General features: G+C 40.9%; 2 protein-coding genes across 2 annotated transcripts; both read left to right on the top strand.

Moving 5' to 3' along the window:
- The first annotated feature begins 835 nt into the window (after positions 1-835).
- On the top strand, positions 836-7473 carry AHSG (alpha 2-HS glycoprotein). The gene is made up of 7 exons (XM_059479267.1): positions 836-1112; positions 2420-2530; positions 3671-3755; positions 4572-4735; positions 5020-5133; positions 5925-6005; positions 6846-7473. The coding sequence occupies exons 1-7, from the start codon at positions 909-911 to the stop codon at positions 7119-7121; spliced, it is 1035 nt and encodes a 344-aa protein (XP_059335250.1). The 5' UTR covers positions 836-908; the 3' UTR covers positions 7122-7473.
- Positions 7474-11111: 3638 nt separating this feature from the next.
- On the top strand, positions 11112-20915 carry FETUB (fetuin B). Its single transcript, XM_059479718.1, has 7 exons — positions 11112-11407; positions 15736-15846; positions 17176-17263; positions 17794-17960; positions 18791-18904; positions 19835-19918; positions 20391-20915. The coding sequence occupies exons 1-7, from the start codon at positions 11186-11188 to the stop codon at positions 20805-20807; spliced, it is 1203 nt and encodes a 400-aa protein (XP_059335701.1). The 5' UTR covers positions 11112-11185; the 3' UTR covers positions 20808-20915.
- Positions 20916-20975: the final 60 nt, after the last annotated feature.

The raw sequence follows: 20975 nt of genomic DNA, 5'->3' as shown, positions 1-20975 counted from the left end.
GATTGTAAATGCTGGACACATCATAGATGCTTTATTCTGCTACATAGATTATTTTTTTTATCCCATTACTCTTTTGTAAATATGTACACTATGAATGTAAATATAAGATAGGATCCAGCATTCCTAGGCATTTAAGCAGCTAATTTTCCTCTATATCCTCCTTAAAACACTTTGTGTTCTTTAGGATCTTCTGCCAAATCCTCAAATCTGTACAACATATTCCAGAAACATTCCTACAAGATGCCTGCTTTGCAAAATAAAACTCCAAGAACTATTGGACATATTCAGATTATTTAGAGAAAGAAAGAGCTGATGCAAAGGATTTAGGAACCATGCCTCATTTCCTATTCCAAATAAATTCAGTAGCAAAAGTTGCTATTCAATTACATTTGCTGTTGAATGTGATCCTTAGAGCTACTTAAAATTCCATTTTCTAAATTATCATGCTACTGATCTCACAATTTAGATTGGTGTCTGGTGAGATTTGGGCCCAAACAGAATGTCCTGTTTACAAGAAAGCTTAATTAGCACTAGCATCTCTACACATTTAACAGAAGGGATCCCATTCCTCTTACATGGACAGTATTTGGTTGGTAGAAGTGTCTAAAAATTGTGTTACATTTTTGCTGACGCTTTCTTCTTAAGCAGCTTTAGCAGACTTCGCAATATCCTACCTGATAAAATTTACTTTGGCCAAAATTAATCAGTCAGCTTGATGTCCTAACATTTACTTTTCTCTTTTGTTGTTTGCAATGCTTCTTGGAACTGGGACAAATATCAGACGTGTGCTCATGTAAATCTGAGGTATGTACTATATAAATGAGGCCCCAGTTCCCACTACCTAGCTACCATCTGAGCTGTATTCTTAGATCTCTATTTCTGAAAGGGATCAGTTTTCCTCAGGTGCCATGAAGGCACTAGTAGCTTTAATACTGCTTGTTCAGCTTCCAATTCACAAAGCTGTACCAGCAGCTCCCCCTGCTCCCTTGGGCTGTGATGACCCAGAATCTGAAGCAGCAGCTGAAGTTGCTGTGAATTATATTAATGGCCACAGTCATCATGGATACAAGTTTGCCTTGAACAGAATCGAGGATATCCGTGTGGTACCCCAGGTAAGTGAGGAGCTTGCAGGCAGAGCACTCTGCTCACATGGGGATGCTTGGAAATCACCAAGGGCCTGCAAGGGCTGTATCCTCACATGGGGAAATCAGCATAGCTCTGTTGATTTAAATGGGGCAAGGACACCTGGTAGCAGTGGAGAATCCAGGTCAGTGGAATGTATCTCTCAAAGAGCAGAACAGAGGGGGAGGGAGAAATGTTCAGATGTTTTTGTACAGTGCTAGAAAGAGCTCGGGTTACAAATGCAATGTTTGCTAGGGCAGATCATCCCAGGTGCTGATTTGTAAGACCAGTAGCTAATCTGGAGAAAAACTGAGGATAATCTTTGAGATGCAGGTAATTACTTATTGGCTAAACACATACCTATCAAAACTCCATGCTATTTGTGATGTTGTAGTAGGCATTAATTTTACCTAATGTCTTATTGAGCTACCAAGGAGTCTAAATGGAAATTACCGTGGCTTATTCTCCCACAGATCTATTGCTATCAATGAAGGCATCTAGAAAGGCCATAGAAAAGGTCCCAAATACAATGTATGTGCCAATTCAGAACCTTTGGTTCTCTTAAAACATGGAAAATAGTCAAACAATGACATGAGTGAAACTCCATAGCTGTTTTCTACTTGTTATGAAAGAGAAGATGCCAAAAGATAAGTTTAGAAAAGACTACAACAGACATACATGAGATTAGAAGTGTGTCCAGAGTTGCCCATACAAAAACACTGGTGACACTGCTTTGCTCATATTAATGCTTTTACACTAAAATGACTTAATTGGTTTAAATGGAATCACTCATGATTTGATCAGAATCAATCTTGGACCTAGAGAACCCAAGGAACTGTGTCCTGTGTTACAAATGAACTGGTACAATTCAGTGTAATTCCAATGCACTAAACAAGGCAGGTCAATGTTCACTGGGGTTTGTTTGGTATCTGGTTATAGAAACATGAAGTTTTTTTCATCAGAAAGCTGTTGATTTTTTTAAAAACTACCCAACAAAATAAAATTAAGTTAACTTAAGAGAACTGACTCACTTCATACAAGCTTGACTTTGCCAAATTTATGAGCCTGTTCCTTATTAGCTGGAATAAACTCAGTGTGATTATCTTGACTTACTCCAGATTTAGAGTCCTGTTCTTTTATAAAGTTAAAAGTAAAGACCTTTTCATTTACTCTGGTGTATACCTGGAGCTACCCATGATAGTGAGCAACAGAGGAAGTGCAGCCCCAGGGAAGAAATCTGGTGATGTTTGTGAAGAAAATACATCAATTCCAATGGTTTATTTTTTTTTCCTTTCAGGGGCCAAATAATGACATCATATTTCTTGAACTTGACTTACTGGAGACCACGTGCCCTATTCTCAGCCCTACACCTCTTGCAAATTGCTCAGTGAGGAGCTTTGCAGAACATGTGAGTATCTGAACATTACCAGCTGGGTCCAAAGGTGCATGTTCAATATGTTGATGCCAAAGGCCAGGCTATCACCAGATTCCCAAGCTAATGTCATATCCTTGTAACAGCCTTTAACCACCCAACCACTTGTAACATCCTTGCTGACTTCACTGCCTTCATGTCGTGAAGGACTTCACTCCTGGATTTCTTTCATGTCCTGTTATCTGGAGAGGACAGATCTCTGCCAACATAACATCCCACACACAGTCCATGAATGCCTTGGGGCCTTCTACAGGGGCTCCAGATTCACTCAGCCCACATGTCATTGCCTCATTGCAAACCACAAACAGGGCAGGCTGTCAGTGTGTGCAAAAATACCCTTCCCTTGGCTACATGTGGGTTGTTACCTGCTGCAGTTCCACCAAGGCTTCTCTTCCTAGTTACAACTGCAGATGAGCTATTCCTTCAGACAGGGCTCTGCCTTTGAAGTACTGCTCAGCTGGAATTTACTGGCCTCAGATATTTTGTTCTTATGCAAGTGTGATCCAGCTGTGAGACGCTTTCCTGACCAAAGCAGTGAAAATGTTGTCTGAGCCTGCTGTTTCTAGAATGGGGCCCAATTCACAGAGCTCACTAAATATGAATCATGATCTACCCCTGTATTCATCAGGGCTCAGATTCTATTTTCCGTCGGGGGGGAGGTAACTCTAACTGTTCCCTCTTCCCAGTGACTCCAGCTTTGCCTTTGACATCTCCTCCCTGCTGGATCATGTTGCTCACACAAGGCAGCACACTCTGCTGTTACCATGGCCACTGACCAGCTGAGATTAGTGAGAACGTTATCAAAGAGCTCTGTGGAAGGTCTTAATTCATAAGTATTCATATTCTCTGCCCTATATGAGAGACAAACCTGTACTTAATGTCCACAATCCTGCTACCCTGGTATTTTTGATACTTTTGAGATCCAGATTTGGATCCAGATTCTGTAGCTCTGATCTGCCTTTTACAAAATCACAGACATCAGGACATGCCTAGCAGTGCCTTTGCCATCAGACTGATGTTGCCAGGAATGGTCAACCAGGATCTGTTCTTTTGAATTTAGTGGCCCTTTATCAGAAAATCCAACAATGTAACCCTTTGATTTTTGTCTCTCTCTAGGCAGTTGAGGGTGACTGTGATGTTAAACTGCAGAAGGTGGATGGGGTATTATCTGTACTTGCTAGCAAATGCCACTCACATGCAGGTAAAGGCTTTGTTCTGTAGATTTGAATCTAGAGGCTGGAGTATTTTTATAGCAGTGGTTACAGTTCAGTGGCTTTTCTGATTCTAAACTCCTGGGTATAAATATGGCATAAAGGACAACAGTTAATAGGTTTTCTAAATCCAGCCCTCTTTTCTGGTTTCATTCCCTTACAAACCCACTGTTTCTCTTTGCTCCTCTTTACTGTGACAACTAAGATACTATAAGACTAACTGGGGAGCAAGTCCCAGATTTGAGTCTTTTCAGTCAGCAGTTTAACCTTAAGAATTTGATTCCTTGTTGGTCTGAGTTTACTTGCACTTGTTGGTCATCAGAGTGCCATTGGCAGATGCAGCTTCTTTACTAAATCCAGCATTTTCAATACTGCCATGGGAAAGCAGAATGTCTATTCTGCCTGCTCAGTGTGAGATCTCTTTGCTCTGTACAAGATGTCTTCAGTACTACTGTCAAAACTGATGACTGAAATAACAAATGCAACTCCAATGAGGTAAAGTATCTTCATTTTTCTACCATTCCTTGTGTGAGCTGAAGCACCTTTTCACTGCTGTCACAGATTTCCAGAAAGAAAATTTTCTAAAAACTGAGTAAGAACATATAAAATGTGCTACTGAAGTCCACAGAAAGATTTGAATGGCCAAGTCGTGTGACACACTGCCATCTATAGCCTGCACTGGAAAAATTCCTGCCACTTTAATTTGGGACAGGCTTTTAAACAGTGCTTTGTGTTACTGAATAGGCCTATAATGCCTTTCTAAACAATTTGCAATCTGATCAAAACATGATCTATTCCTCCTGCAGACTCCAGTGAAGACATTCTCAAAGTCTGCCCTGACTGTCCACTGCTGGCAAGAATGAATGACACAGAGGTGTTAGAAACCGTGTCAGCTGCACTCAATGACTACAACAGCAAAACCACTGATTCTTACCTCAGACTCCTCGAGATTGGAAGAGCCAAAATACAGGTGATTTCTACAGCTATGTCTAGCCTTTCATGTAAACATAATATTTCATCTACAGTAATTGTGCCCTGCTACCTAGTTATGCTTGCAAACAGACACAATTTGCTTGCTCTAATTTGCCCTCCTGATTTGCTTTTAATTTCCCAACTATTATGTGTCATTTTAGCCACAGGATTCCCTTTCACTCCAGTGGGAGATGAAGCCACAACATTTGCTTTTTATCTTTTCTCAGCAGCTCTGCAGTTTCTGAGTGCAAAGTCAGTGAAACATTTTTCCTGTTTTATCAGTATCATCCAGGGCACGTTGTTGTTGCCGAGTTTGCTGTGGGTGCCACAAACTGCTCTGCACAAGAAGCTAAAGCCAACGTGGGGGCTTGTCAGCTGCTGCCTGAGGATCAGTCTGTGAGTATGGCAGACATCAGCCCCAGCTCCCCAGCTCTGAGGTGGAAAAGCAGCATCATGCTGGGATGTGCTTGCACTGGAGCAGGAATAGATCCCTGTGGGGATCAAAGTGCGAGAAATGTGTACCATCCTGATATGTTTTTCAATATATCATTCTTAAAGCTATATCACACCTATCTCTTTTCTCTGAGGTATCTGGACTGAATTCTCATGGATTTGAATACATTTGAAAAAGGCTTGAGGACCAGAGACAGAATATTTTCAATGAATAGACTATATATTATTGTTTATTCTTAAAATGAGCACCTGAGAAAATCAGGCTCTTTGTACTGAACAGTTCACAGTCAAAAAAAAAAAAAAAAACCAAAAAAAACCAGACTGTTTCCCCCTCCTACAATTCCAATGCACTCAGTTGATATATATGCTCTTGAGAATTATACTGTATACTTTACCATGTTAAAATTCTTCTATTTCTGATGAAACTGAGTCCTAAGCAGTTTTAGGGGGTGGGAGCTCTTTACCTAAATTCTTATATATTCTTTCCCTCCCTCATATCCAGACATACAAAAGATCTTACTATAGAAGAACACAGGAGTTTCCCTTATTTGCTGCTTATGCATTTAAAGAGCTTTTTTTATTTTAAGCCCAGCAGGCTAAAATGCAAGCACTTTACTGCTCAGATAGAACATGAGAACAAGTAGCCATTTCTAAATGTGCTGAAATTAAAAGTTCTGATGCAGCCTCCCTCTATTTTCTAACTATTTTCTCTTGACTGTGTTCTGCTTTGCCAGAATTTTGGTTTCTGCACAGCAGTGATGGTAAAAGCTCCCTCACAAGACCTTCAGGTGGATTGCCAGTTGTATGGACATCAGGTACCAGCTCCAGATACTCCCTTGCTTTCCTGGGTATTCTAGCCTACTGGTACTGCTACAAGGCATCATCTTGAGTTTACTTCTTTCACTATAGACTGCATTAGCCACTTGTGATAACCTAACTTTGTATCCTAAAAGCCAAGGTAAGGTAGCTCCTGATTATCCTATGGATTTCTGTGCTGAGAATTAAGTCATGTCTGCCATCCATGCCTGACACAATTTGCCCTCTTGACCATCTGGGAGATTCACATGTCTGTCAGGGCAAAGGGAACCAAACTCTGCTCTGCTAAAGGGATGGGGCAGATAAATGTAAAACAGAAATCAGCATTGTGGGGCGGGAGGCTTTTAGTCCTTAGACATGACTGAAATCAGGGACCTTGTCCCTGCACTGCTGTAGCAAGGGGAGGGAAACGTGCATTCGACCTGAGTACTCTCCAGGTATTTTAGCTCACATTTGGTCTCAGAAGGACTAGGTGGTGGTTGGATACTTCCTATGGACAACAGCTCTTGGTAGCTCAACAGTAGATAGCTGTCTAAGAGGTATATGAAAGAGAAAATGAGACAGCTGGTCTTGAATGTTTCACCAGCTGTGCAGGTGGCCCTGAAAGATCATATATCACAGAATTTGGTCCTGATGAATCATTGGCTATAAAAAATGGCTTCCTGGGTTCCTGTGCATGTGTTCCAATGCAAATCAGACTTCCTGATAGTCAGGAACATTTGAACTTGGGTTGCAGGCCTGCAGTTTTTAGGAGCAGGGTAACTAGTAAGGTATCAATTACCTGTACATCACAAACCCCAAACCCCTGAAAACCAACATGAGCTGTTTTTCTTTTCCAGCCTGGAGTTACCTACGCTCATCCAGGTCAAGACACATCAGCAGGACTGGCACCCAGTGCTGTGGGTGTCACAAACCACAATCTTGGGCTTTTCCACAATAACCCTGTTGCATCTGAATCCAGCTCTTCAGAAATGTTCCGTTCCATGCTCCCAGCAAAACCAGTAGCAAAGAGAGCAGTTGCAGAGGCTGCTCAGCATGACAAAGTCCCTCGCCCTGTTGGCTTTGTGCCTCCTCCTCCTCCCTGCCCTGGGAGGATTCGCTATTTCGATATCTAGGCTGTGTTTCAGACATGCAATGCAGCCAAACTGAGGGATCAGTGCAGCAGCAACACACAGACCACAACATCAACTACAAATAGTTGAGAACACGTGACTCTCAGCCTGAATGAGTTTTACCCTCCAGAGGGCAGAGCCATGGTCAGGGCCTTGCAAAGGCCTGCTCCAAAATATAGATTATTACAACATATAGCAGTAGTTTACTTTACATACAGGGATTCTCTAGTTAAAATACAGAAAACATTGTTTCAGTGAAACTGTTGTAAGAGCTATACAACAGTTGTAGCTTTGTGATAGAAACACCACCTGAAAGGTTAGTTCACAATAAAATGTTCAAAGCTTTGCTACCTTCTATCTGTATATATTTTCATTTAGTTGTCAAGTATCTCCTTCACAGCATTATGAGTCATATTCTGGGCTTGATTTCAAAAACACTAAGCTCCTGCACTTCTCATCAGCTTCACTGGGATGTGTGGGTGCTGAGCACTGCGGAAAATCAGGTCAGTCCTCTCTTTTGATCACACACCAATAGCACTAAAGAAGTGGCAGGAAAAAAAGTACTTTTCCCTTCCACCTATAATGTTTCCTACCATGTACCTACTTTTGATATCCACCAGAAGTACCTCAAAACTTTTGGACGTGGCACAAGAGCATCCATGTCTATGAAAAGAACAGAGTCAGGACACAGTGACTGCTGGCAGGCTGAAAGCATCAGTCCCTGCAGCCAAATGCATGTGCATTGTCTGCCTGCCAGCAGACACCCAGGTGCAGTGCAGTCGTGGGGTCCTGCACAATCTGTGTGCATATGAGGAAATGCCAGTTCAAGGGAATAAAAAATATATGACTGGCATGTATCTCATATAACAGGACCCTGACAGTGATGGCAATTTACCATTGTCCTAGCAGTCAAATCTTCCTTGAATTTCTGGCACATGTTAGAGGCAGAATCTATTCTAGGTAGAGAATTAATAAGGGGCTGGGGCCAGAAGGATCTTTACTGCCAGCCAGACTGGAATTCTGCAGGCCCTGGGGAGCAGTCTCAAAGACAGTCATGAATGTTTAACCAGGAACAGCACTTGCTACAAGATAATTATCATGCAGGCAGCAAAAAATTGCAGAACACATGTCATTTCTGAACTCTTTCAAATAACCTGTCCTGTTCTCCCAGCTACAACCATCCAGTACTCAGTAAGCAACACAACTAACACTTGCTCTTGGTGATAGTGCAACAGCTCACAATACAGAGAGGTTCTGCTCTGCTGTGCCAGTGGGGAAGGGAAAAGTCATTGGCACTTGCACCAGTGCTTCAGCTGGGTGTGTGAAGAAAGAAAAACCAGCCCAGACTCTATGAACCACAGCCTGATGTGATGGCAGCACACTGAGGGCAAGCTCTCCTGTGAAGGTAGCTGCTCTCACATTCCAGCAAATGCTGAGTTTTGCAGGAAGTGTGTTGTGGGCAATTGCACCAGGCACAGCCAGTCAGTGGCTCAGGGAGTTTTTGCTCCTCTGTAAAGCAGTGGCTCCAGTATAACCTGCATGCAGCCTTTCCTTCAAAAAGTGCTAGTATTAAGCTGTAGAAATCTCTTAATGCAGTAAGATAGGAGGTCTTCCTATCTCACTGCATGAGACACAGCACAGGATTTAATGAAACTGCAACTATTGAGTTTTGGATCCCTGTGACACCAGATACATGAGACTTTTCAAAACTAGGAATCATCATTACTTAACTATAGATATTGTCTTCTATATAATGAAATAGGGACTAATTAATAGAAGAGAGAGTGCTTTCCAGGCTTAGAAAATTTTCTGATGGTAGAATGAATGTTTCCCTACCTATGGGGATCCCTGAAATCCAGAAATGCTGCATTTTCTTGTTGCCTTTTCAAACCACATAAAGCAAAGATATATAGCAGAAACATCTGCAGGCTCCATACTTCACAGATGTTCTCCTATGGCTGGTGAAACCAATTCCTTTTTTTCTAAAACAGGAAGAAAAAAAATTTCTGTGTGCATTCCACTTTGGTAGCCATACTTCTTCTTTCTCCTTAGCACTTGTCCTCTTAAGGACACATTGTGCCCCCTTACAGATCTGTTTTCCATGACTGCTTTGAAGCAATCACTTTGTCTCCTACCAGTATAGCCCCATTTTCATGCACCTAGGCCTTAGTAACAGAGTCAGTATTTAATAATCAATTCTCTGGGCAATGAGACATATGAAATGGTGGTAGATGAAATACAAATGCCTCCTCCCTTGAAATGCAGCATGAAGAGTTTTGCCTGGTCTGCATCACTGGCTGACAATGTTTTTCAGCTTTTTCAGACCCTGTTTTGCAAAAGCTCATGTACTTCATGTGCTGCTTTGGCTGAACATGCTCAGATTTCCCAGTTGTGTCCATGTTTTGAGGTCAGCTACTTCAACAGAGAAATTTTTCCTTTCCAGGCAGAGGAAGAGTACAAAGAGCAGAGTCAGGGATATAACAATCCCCTATTATAAGAAGCACCGACACAGCCAGCACTAACTGGCACCCATCTCCATAGAAATGCCATGCACTGTAAGGATAAAGAAAATGAGTTATTATCCCTTAGCCGCAGGGGAAGCAGCCCCAGGCACAAGGAACAATGGGAGCGAGTCTGCATTGCTGCTGCTGCGGTTCCTGTACCATGGCTACAGCAGTGCTTCCCAACATTGAGCCCTTGTCTCCCCTCCCTCGGGGACACAGTCTGTGCATTATCCCTCACCCAACACGAGAGGGGCTCACTCCAGCAGCCATGTGCCCCTTCTGCCCTGCTAGTGGGGTTTTGCACCTCTGCCACCAAGCAATGTCTTCTCAGAGGAGTTTCAGCTCCAGTGCTGCTGCAGCTCTTCTGGCTGTATCTATAATCCCAGCTTTCTATGCACATTCCCTGGGACACATTCTGCTGTCTCCAGATGGGCTCAGATTCTTTACAAAGCCAGTAAAAAAAGTGACAATATAGAAATCTTTAACTACTCCAAACATCACAGTAACATTGAAGAGGCAATTATGCCCTTCACTTGCATTTTTTCTTCCTCATTCAACAGAACTTTCAAAACTAAAGGTACTGGATGTCCTCCAGCAGAAAGCTGCAATCACAGAGTCCCATGACAAAAAATAAGAGCCAGGGACATGGTAACCCAGCTTCTGATATCCTTCAAGGTGAAATGCTGCAGAGTTGCCCCTTAGTAGAAAACCAGTGACATTCACCAGGATCCTCCTCAAGTAATGGTCCCTGTCACTTCTCCAGATCTTCAAGATAGAAGCTACTTGTAAAGTTATTCCCCCTTGTCTCCAGCATGGAGTTCCTGACAGATTATTCACAAGGCACACTGCTGTGATTTCAAACTAAAGTTTCTCTGGGAAGAATTTGCCATGACCCTTGAGGGGTGTCAATGCCTCCAGGGCTAAGGGGTAGCATTCAACTGTAGGTATCCAGATGAGTGGAAATGCTCACAGAATGAATCCAAACTGAGCTTCCTATCACAACCAAACTGACTGCATATATTAGAGTCAATATATTTGCTTAAAACTGTCATTTAACAAATAGAAATTGCAAAATCAGTCAATCTTGTGGCATTTACCATTTTCTGTTCAAATTACTGAGACCTTTGTCTTTGTTTTATTTGGCAGAAGAACTGGATCACTGACAGAACAGAATTGGAGCCAGACCTGTTCTGCACATAGATTTATTCAAGCAAATCTGGTTTCTTAAGGAAGCAGCTTTGTGTGTGTATTCTTATCCCTTGCCATGAGGTCAAAATTGCATGATCTGCCCAGTGAAGTCCAAATTAGAGACAGAAAGCCAGGGGGAAAAAGTGCTGTCTGGTCTCAGAGGGAGCAACAACACTTCTGTAAAACCTTGTAATCATTGACTTAATGTTTACTGTTGCAGCTGCAGGTTTAAAGGTGATGGTCAGTATGTAATAAAAAGGGGGCACAAGTTTATAAAGAGACACAGATAACAGAAAGGTCTGTTATCTCACTCAGGTCTCAGGCCCTCCATCCTGACTCAGCACCCTGATCTGCAGCACTGGCTCTCTAAGCAGAATGGCTTGGCTTGCTTGGGTGCTCTTTGGCATGCAGGTGCTTTGCTCCTGCACTGCTGCCCCCCCAGCCCCAGGGGCAGGGGCTGCCCTGCTGTGCCCCCGCTGCGATGACGCCGCAGTGGAGGCGGCTGCAGACCTGGCTCTGCGCCACATCAACGCTGACCGAGAGGAGGGCTACGTGCTCAGCCTCTACAGGATCGTCAGCGCCCGAGAGCAGCCCCAGGTAAGTCACCCTCTGGCCCAGTATGTGCTCCTCCCCATGTCTATTTCTCAGAAATACCTATTTGAATGAGGAAATATTTCCAAAGGCTAATGCAAAGCTCTATTCACAGGACTCCAGAGGCCATGTCAACTTTATGCACAGACTAGAAATGATTTCATCACACTGTGGGCAATTAGAGAGCAAATCTCAGTCATGACTCTCTGCTGCAGGCCCTTGGAATAGCTCCAGGCATCAGTTCAAATTTGATATGAAACACCACTACTCTGATTTAATTTCATTTTACACCTTCCTCCCGCTGCCTTGAGCAGTTGGAGTGCAAAGGCTAGTAAGTCATAGTGTGTTTTGCACAAAAGATATGAGCACTAACAGGTGTAAACACATCCTGCTTGGGACCAAGGAATTCCTTTACAGACCTCTAAAAGATGACTCATTCTCCAGAAGAAACCTGAAACCAGTTCAAGGGCAAAAATACACTGGAAATACCTACAGAATATCACTCACATTTCCTCGAGTATCGTATTTCTCTGTGTGTGCTTAATTTATGACAATTTTGTGCTACAATAACTGAATCTATTGGCACTAACCAGGGACAGCCTGAAATGAATTCACAAGGGCCTGCAGTAGATTATGCACTATGGAAGGCTGCTGCTAGCATTCCCTGCGATGCTGCTCACTTCCCATAAGCTTACCTTACCTGAAAGGCTGAGTTCAGAACACTAAAGAAAATTAGGCTCGTTGCCAGATACTTAAAGATCTGTGCTGGCAAGGATAGGACACTTCTTCCTGCTGCTCTTACAAGGACATGGCTCCTGCAGACACACTGTGTACTCCAGCAACCCGAGATCTCACAGCTAAAGATGCTCTGCTGTGGTTTGCACTGTGTGCTCTACATTGCCTTGCTCAGGTGACAGAATGTGCCCACTGAGCAACTGGAACAGATCTCTTCAGAATTTTTCCACATGATGCAGGTGAGCTGGCCCAGAATCCACATCAGCAGGCAGGGAGTTAGCTGCTCAGACCCCTTCCTGGGGCTGTTTCATGGAGTTTGGTACTCAGCCCTCCTCCTGGGGCAATTTCCTATTGACAATAATTAGAGCCCCCTATGAGCACCCTAGAGTGCAGCATGGTAGGTGCAGACATGCTGTAAACCACCTCAGTTATCTCCCTACTTCTCCCTTCACCTCTGCCGAAGATATCTCAGCACTGGAGAATTTTGGTCCTTGGTTGTGATTTGTCTGTCACTCAATTTCCTAAAGACAACTCATTGCTTTAGAGCAAGAATACTTTGTTTATCTGAGGGTTTAATTTACTTATTTACTTTTATGATTTCTTTTTTTTTTCATCTATTATTGCATCCTGTAAATAAGGTGTTTCAAGTCATTGCAATAACAAACTAGACATTCTAAGCCCTTTGTCCCATGGTTGCTGCTGCTGGGACTGAGTACATAAGGAGCAGTCAGCAATGCCAAGGGGTTCATGGACAGTAACAGCCTTATGGCACCTCCCATTCCTCTCAAAAAATTAAGAAATTTTTTTTTCTCTGTGCACCAGTCAGTGGTCCTTCCTCTCACTTTCTTAAGTAGTACTGAGGATAAAAAATTTTCAAAGTTACTTCAAATTCAAATCTGCCCTTAAGCAACCTGTGGTTCAGGTTTGCTCTAATTGAAACTAATGAGCCATCTGCTATTAACTTATATGCAAGTAGGACAGAGCTTGCTTTCATACAAGATACTAATGATTAGCTTCACTGATGGGCACTTAACCAAAATTACAAAACATGCCCAAATATTTTATTTCTTTCCCTTGCACCAGGTCACCCTGCTGCCACATCTCCTCTGGCTCCCTGGCTGCCCAGCACACATTGCAGCCTGGCACCAGCAGTGCTGAGGGAGGGATCCTTTTGGCAATGGAAAGAGATACAACTTTTTATTCAATACTAAGCAGATATCAAAAGGCCCTTGCATAACAGTCTTGTAATGAAAATTAAAATAAGGATGATTAAAATTTTCAGTGATCTGCTGAGCTCTGAATAAGCCCCAAATTAGCCTTTCCCTGGGGGTGAATGATACATACAGAAGCAGGTAGACCAAAAGATGTGTAGATTTTGTAATAAACCTATCTGCTTATTAGAGCTGCTATTATACAAGAGACCTATAGGCAAGGGTTTGGTCTGCACTGGATGCATTTAGTATTTCTAAGATTACCAGTCTTTATAATCAATATTCATGATTCAGCTGAGGAAACCCATCTAACACCAAACACATTTGATTATAAGAAGATTTCTTTAATGAGGTATTCATGTCCTTTTGCCTCCAGAATACCTTAACAACCAGTTTGAAAGCTCAAGTCACCAATTCCAAATATAAGACTCCTTAAAGATGCACATTTTTCTTGGCTATTTCTTCTTCATGTGGATAGTCTTAGTGATGGCTTTTTCCTTATAGAAGTCAAATGTAAAGTTACAAACTTGTACCAAATGCTGCACTACTCCAAAACACATTTTCAGCAAATAGCAAATACTCTTTGACTGATCTTACTGTGTGTTTACTGATTTAAGCTGTATTAGCTATCATATTAAAGAGAATTATCATCATGGTATTTAGATATCTTGTACATAGACAGAAAATGATGATTAGTCCCTTCCACAGAAGGATCTCTGTGTGGGGGGATATTGCTGTGCCACTGCACAAACAGCACTGCTGCACCTCAGGGTCACTCTTTGTCAAAATAACTTTTGATCTTTCCACAGCCTTCAAAATGAAACTTATAACTAAACCTCAGGATTAGTGTAAGCAAGTTCTGAGATCTCAGTGCAAGGCATTACCAGATCACTTCATAGAACACTTAGGGAAAAAAAAAATAATATGAAAATACAAAAAATATTAGAAAGCATGAGAAGCTGCATATATAAGAATAGAACTAAGAGACAATGCTAACAAAGCAATTTCATAATTCTTTTTATTTATTTTTATTTTACCCTTTCAAATTTAAAGGGTTTAGTATTACTAGTATCCATGTAGAGTTCACATACAATTACCATCCCTCAGATCTCCACAGATGTGATCAGAGTAGTTTGCATCTCTCAGTCTGCTCAGAACTCCAGAGCAGACACCACTTTGTGGTTTTCTAAACACTATGAAGACAAAAAAGTCAGCAGTGCTCCAGCTTCATAGGCCCTATGGACTGGTATTTAGTCACTGTTAAAAAGAGGCCAAAACTAAAGGCAAAATGACACAGATGTCAGCCCCAGACTTCCACAAGATTGCCACCCCATTTAGTGCTTTCTCCACAAACCAGTGACATCAAGCAGGGATGAATGAACACTGCTGTCACTCAGTTTGGTTTTTCTCCCCCTTCAGCAAAGACATAATCTCAGTCTAAACACACAACTAACGCTCACATCTAAGTTCTTTAGGTTGTATAAATGACAGCTGCCCTCTTTCCAGCTTTCCACTAAGGATATAAATAAAACATGATCCAACTAAGCTGTATCCTTGATAAACATGCTGGAAAGGTGCTTGCCCATGTCTAGTGTGGAGGCAGAATGAGGAGCTGCACCATGCAGCAGCTCATCCTCCTGCACTGCATGATGTAAGCACTAGATATATGGAACTGAATTTTTAGTCCTTCCTTGTACTTCCTGCCTGGAAAGATGAGCCTGAATTGCTTTGTGCTGCAGTGAACTGAATAAAGGTTTCTGGACTTAAGCTCAGGTCAGAACTCAAGCACTGGACTGAAGCTTTAAGTGAGTCTGAGACATCCCTGTGACCCTGCAAGGTCTCTCACAGAACTCCCTGATAGCTGAGATAATATCTAAGCTTCTCTATCAACACAGCCTTTGCCTCTTTACAGCAGGTGAGAGCATCCACACTTGAAGAAGACACTGCCCTAAGAAATAAGATATTTCTCTTTCTAATGCCTGCTGGGAATGTTCCATGTTAGCAGTTTTTTATTAGTTGTGGTATTTACAATCTCATTCTTATTTAAGGCAAAATACCAACCTTTCAAATCTGATAATAAAATGCAGTTGACAGTGAAAACATCAACATGTTTAGTCTTTATTCTTGGGTTCTGGTTGGTACCAGAAACAGAAGAATAAAACTGACCAAAGGATTGTTCTTTATATACAGCTGGCTAGCTGCATGACCAAGCCTGTTCTAACAGGACCTGAATTTCACCTGATTTGCCACTTTTGTCACAGAGAGTGTTCAGTTCTCAGGATATCTCTGCATTCCATCTGTGTGTTTTCCATTTTTTCATCTCTCCTTTTTATGAGTCCCTACTTTGATACAAAACTGGGATGTGACCCTTTTGTTTCTTGTTTTCAGGAGATCACTGGTTCTGTCTTCTATCTCATCTTGGATGTAGTAGATACTGAGTGCCATGTACTCAGCAAAAAGTTGTGGAAGAACTGTAATCTCAGATCTGCTCATTCAACCGTAAGGATTTTATTTTTCTATTTAATCTCACATATGATGACTTACTCAGGTACTACTGATGACTGCAAAACCCCTACACTTGGATTTTTAGTGGGCAACAAAAAAAAAAGCTTAGAAAAAAAAATCAAAGCCCATTTTATAATATCCACAATTTTACTCTGTATCTTCTAGTCAGTTTATAGACTGGTAAGATTTATTTGAAAAAGTGAAAATTAAAAGAAAGTTTTTGACCAAAGCTAATAAAGAGACCAAACTAAATAGCCATGCTAGGACACTATTTAGAATAATGGTTTACTTTTTATAGCAACAGTATAAGAGTTTATTTTAAAGACAGCTTGTCAAGGAGGGAATAAAAGAAACACACTTTTATATAACATGTGAATTTTGGTTTAGTTTAATTCCACTTTGATTCTGACAACTTTGCAAAAATTGCACTGAAATAGGAGAAAAGGGAAAGCTCAGCAAGATAAGCTGAAAAGACAGAAAGTGGTCCAACACTGTTGCTACAGGTGACCAAAACTGCTCTGAACAACTGAAAAAACTCTTAGAAAATGAAGAATGACAAGAAAAAAGGTTCACATATATATATAAAAGTTATGATTAAATTTTCCTGGACTGCTTCTAAGGCAAATCAATTTTAACTTTTCAATGAAAAACTAGAAAAAAATAAAAAGAATTCTGCTCACTTCTCATTACAGTGTTTTCAGCAGAAAAAGGGCACAAAGACTATATGGTTTATATGCCTTCAGTGAAGCCAAGAAATGCATGTCCAGAGGCCTTGAGCACACATGCAGGAATATCTAAGAAGCCCTCAGAAAATATTTTTTGGCCATAAAGTAAGATTTTTTTGTGTGCAAGGATGACCCTACTATGCCACAAAACTGATTTATGGTCCTTCCTACCACTCTCCCTATGATTATAGGGAAAAGAGGGAAGGTGGAAGACAGGTGACTGGATCCAGACACTCTGAATTATCTATGGGTTTAAACTCTCTGAGTTCCAGACATAGAGCCAGCCCAGGACAGGGACCCAGGAGCACTCTGTGACACTTGGGCACTTCTCAGCTGCCGGAAGAGTGGCCCTGGGCAGGCCACCCAGCAGTTAAGCACTGCATCTCTATAGATCAGAATCACCAGGGGATGAGCTGGCCTTTTGTTTTTAAATTAGATGCTTGGAAATATGCTTCATTGTCATTTAAGTATTAACAAAACTTTTGTATTGAAAAGAATTCCATAATTGCAAGAAGAAAATGAACCACTCCTGTCTAGTTACTAGATGATGAGTAAAGAGTGCAATATTAATTGTTTCTAAATGTTTATGTTGTTTTAGGTTTACGGTCAATGCAAAGCAATTATCTATATAAATCAGGCAAGAAATATTGCTCATCTGAATACTTATGAGTGCACTTTACAACCAGGTATGTCTTTAACATACTCTTTATAAGAGAACTGGAAAAATTCTTTGCCAAATAGCATTACTTTAAATTTTAAATGTAATTATGACTGCAGTATCTCCATTAGCTTCAGCTGCCCTGATTTTCTCAAGTCAGTGATCATAAGGCCAGGGAGGTAATGCAGCTCAAAAGAGTTCAGTAATAACTGTTTTAACCTCTGGGACACTCAGCAGAGCCTCTATATGGGCTTTTACCCTCTGAACTGAAAAGAAAAAAAAACAGTTTGTGAAAAGGCAAGGAAAAACAGCAAGCCCACTGTCAATAGGTTGACTTTTTCCTTCGGTGTCTGCTTCCACTGCAACATTTTTATGGGTCTGTAAATACATAAAGATTCAAAATTACTGAGGGGTGCAAACCACAAATATCTTACTCTAGGGGAGTGGAGGACAAGTGGACAGGGTTGGGAGCATAGATGCACTTACAGTGACCTACACTGTCAACATGCTTTTCTGGTTATGTCTTCTCTAACAACACTGTTGTGTTTGAATAAAAAGTTCCGGGCAAATATATTTGGTCAATATGTCCCGACTGCCCCATTGATGATTCTCCAACCAAGCCTGAATACTTGGAGGCTGCTGCCCGAAGCCTTGCCAAGTTCAATGCAGAGAGTGAACAAACTCATTACTTCTCTGTCCTCAATGTCACAAGAGCTTCAATGCAGGTAAGCCAAGGCTCATCTGACTTGATTTATCCCTCAAGAACCCTTCTATTCAGAATACTCCTGATTTCTGTGATCCAAGACTCTGATTCCATTTCTTGCAAAAAGAAATGCAGAAGTCAAGACGTAGACTTGCTTCCAAAGTTCAGAAAAGCTTCAATGTTAACTCTTTCTTCTTCCACCACCATGAATTCACATTACTATTCCTTAATAGAAAGTATTTAATAAAGTCAAGTCATACCTTCCAATTCATATCTGTAATTCACTGAATGAATATAAGCATGGTTTAGAACTAATTTAGAACTAACAGAGAGCTCATGATCTCATGGCAAAATCCTCTTTGTTTACCACAGTATTACCTCGTCTCTCTAAAATTCAGTATGTGTAGATAGCAAAGTGGTTTTTCTTGTTTGTCTAAACTGTCAGATATTACTACAATATACTATGTAATCACTTCCATTTTCTAACCCCAATTTTAGAAATAGTAAAATGATTCTGTTCATTAAAACAATCAGAAATTGTCAACAAGACACTGAACAGGGTCTCTGGCTATGTAGTTCTATGTGGATGATAATTTCTGACAAAATCTAAACCCATTTCCACTATGCAAATCCATGAGTTATTAAGATTATGCATATATAAGAAGTAAAAAATTACCAGGCAATAAAGCAGTACTGGCAAAAAATTCACTGTAACACAACAAACAGTAATGTCCAAGTATCACCTGCTCCTTCCATTGCAGGAATTTTTAATATATTTCAAGGTCAGTAGAAATTCTTTATTCTTCCTGAGACATGTACAAGTTCTAATTGCCACTGGCCTCTCATTTACAGTGGGTCGTTGGTCCTGCACATTTTGTGGAGTTTTTAATTCAGGAGACATCTTGCTCCAAAGATGACACGGTTGCTGACATCTCAATGTGTGAGCCACTTCCACCAGAAGTAGCTGTAAGTACTTTTCCTTGTACACCAGTTTTCCATGAACACCAGTTTTCCAGATACTATGATTCCTCAGCAAATATTTAGTATTTATCTCCTTGGCTCTTTGCAGACAAGAACCAAGAGTCACAGTCGTCTTTTTATGGATCATAACTCTATAGTGTTTTTCAAGTCTACAGATTGCTTTAGAATAGAGAAACATTTCAGCAAAACTTCTGAATTCTTACCAGAAGTCCATAAGCAAAGAAAACAAAAAAATACCATTCAAAAAAGGTGGAGTAGCAATCACCTTACAAAACGGAATGAGTCTAAAGGATTTCTTCCAAAGAAACAGACATAGACCATAATTCACTAACAATGCATGAAGAGTACACTCATACTACAATCAGGTCAGCTAGGAAAACATTTAGGAACTAAAGAAAAAATTGTAAGATAAACTGGAAGACTAAACAGGCATGTTGTCAAGAGGTAACATTTAAAGTCACATCTTAAGTGAGATCCAAGCCATGATACCTATAGATGTATATACTTATAGACAACTACTAGAAACAGCATTTTTTTCACAGTTTCTTTCACTAGTATGGCATGAAATTGATTCTGTGTGGAAAATTATATTATGTTCTACACACAACTTGCCTTTATAGGGATATTCTGCTGCATGAGAACTGAAGCAAGCTGTTGTAGTTTGGCCTTAAGCAGTCAGCTTAGTTTTGCTATTGTGTTACCTAACCCTCCTTTGCAAATACAAGGCCTTTATCAAAACACTGCCTGCCTTTGTGAGGTTGCCAATCCCAAAATAAAAATTTGCCCAAGCTGTTTATCCCTACAAATACACTTAGAAGCTATAACTATTCAGCCTTTCATAATCACTTATTTTACAAGATAGGAGCTTAGTATCAGGGCTCCATGTGAAAAAATGCTTGTATTTTCTTCTTACAGAAAATCGGTTTTTGCAAAGGCTCTGTAGTAAACGGCCATGTGGAACAGTTTGTCACAATATCCTGTGAAATCTACAGTCAGCAGGTATTTCTTAATCTAATCTTAATATTGCAAGAGTAATACTCCTTTACAAAACAAGTATTGAACTTTTGAAAGCCTAGCCATTTTTAAGTTTTCTTATTCACAAAGATGTGCTTCAAGAAAGTGATAAGGCCAGATCAGGAAGAAATCTCTCTTGTGATAAAACCAGCTGTTGTTTGGTGGACAAAAAGGCAGTAGAGTGAGTATAGAGACAATCCTGCAGAATGTGTTTAGAATGATCTACAATGAAATTATAAATCACAAAGGGGATGCAAGGGGATATTACTGTAGTTACCCAAGTTTCATGCACCCATCTCCACTGGCACAAGATGTAGTTACATCCATTTATACTTTGAGCTTCTGTTCTGTAGCTGGTCTTGGAGGACTAGAAATCCTTAGCGTGAAGGGTAATCTACATATCTGAAGAAATTTGGAACTGCTTCAGTTTAGATAATGCTTAATCCTTGTTATTTAGGAACCTGCCACTGAAGAGGAAAACCAGGAAGCCAATCAGACACCTGGAAAATCCACGCAGGATCAACAGGCCTCCCCTTCAGACGCCAATTCTTTTTCCCCACACCTGGAAAAAACAGTGGGCTGGGTTAAAATTCTACCCCCTTCAAATGAGGACATCACTTTCCATAGCCTACGAGAAAGTCAAAATGAACATAAAGACAGAAAGCCAGTTCCTCCTAAGGCTGTAGAATCTGCCCACAGGTGTGATGGAGAAAATACTCAAGTAAACAAACCAGACTTGACCAAACCAGTCACTGGACCAGTTTTTCTCCCTTTTCCTGAAGAACCTTCTCCATCAGATTCATGTCCAGGAGAAGCAAAGCATCCAGAAGGCATCCTCCATCCTTTGATTACTAGAAAGCCAGCCACAGTCTAGCCAGCACAGAAGCGCCACAACTATCTGTAACAAAATAACAACAAAATGGCAACATGGTTTACAATTTGTGCAACACCTTCAAATAAAAAAAAAGAGTTTGATACAGTATTCACCTTTGGCATTTTCAGTTTTATGAAAGCACAAGAACAGATTGGGAAAAGAAATTTA

This window comes from Ammospiza nelsoni, chromosome 10, assembly GCF_027579445.1.
Source record: "Ammospiza nelsoni isolate bAmmNel1 chromosome 10, bAmmNel1.pri, whole genome shotgun sequence".
Lineage (NCBI taxonomy): Eukaryota > Metazoa > Chordata > Aves > Passeriformes > Passerellidae > Ammospiza > Ammospiza nelsoni.
This window is presented reverse-complemented; position numbering and strand designations above follow the sequence as displayed.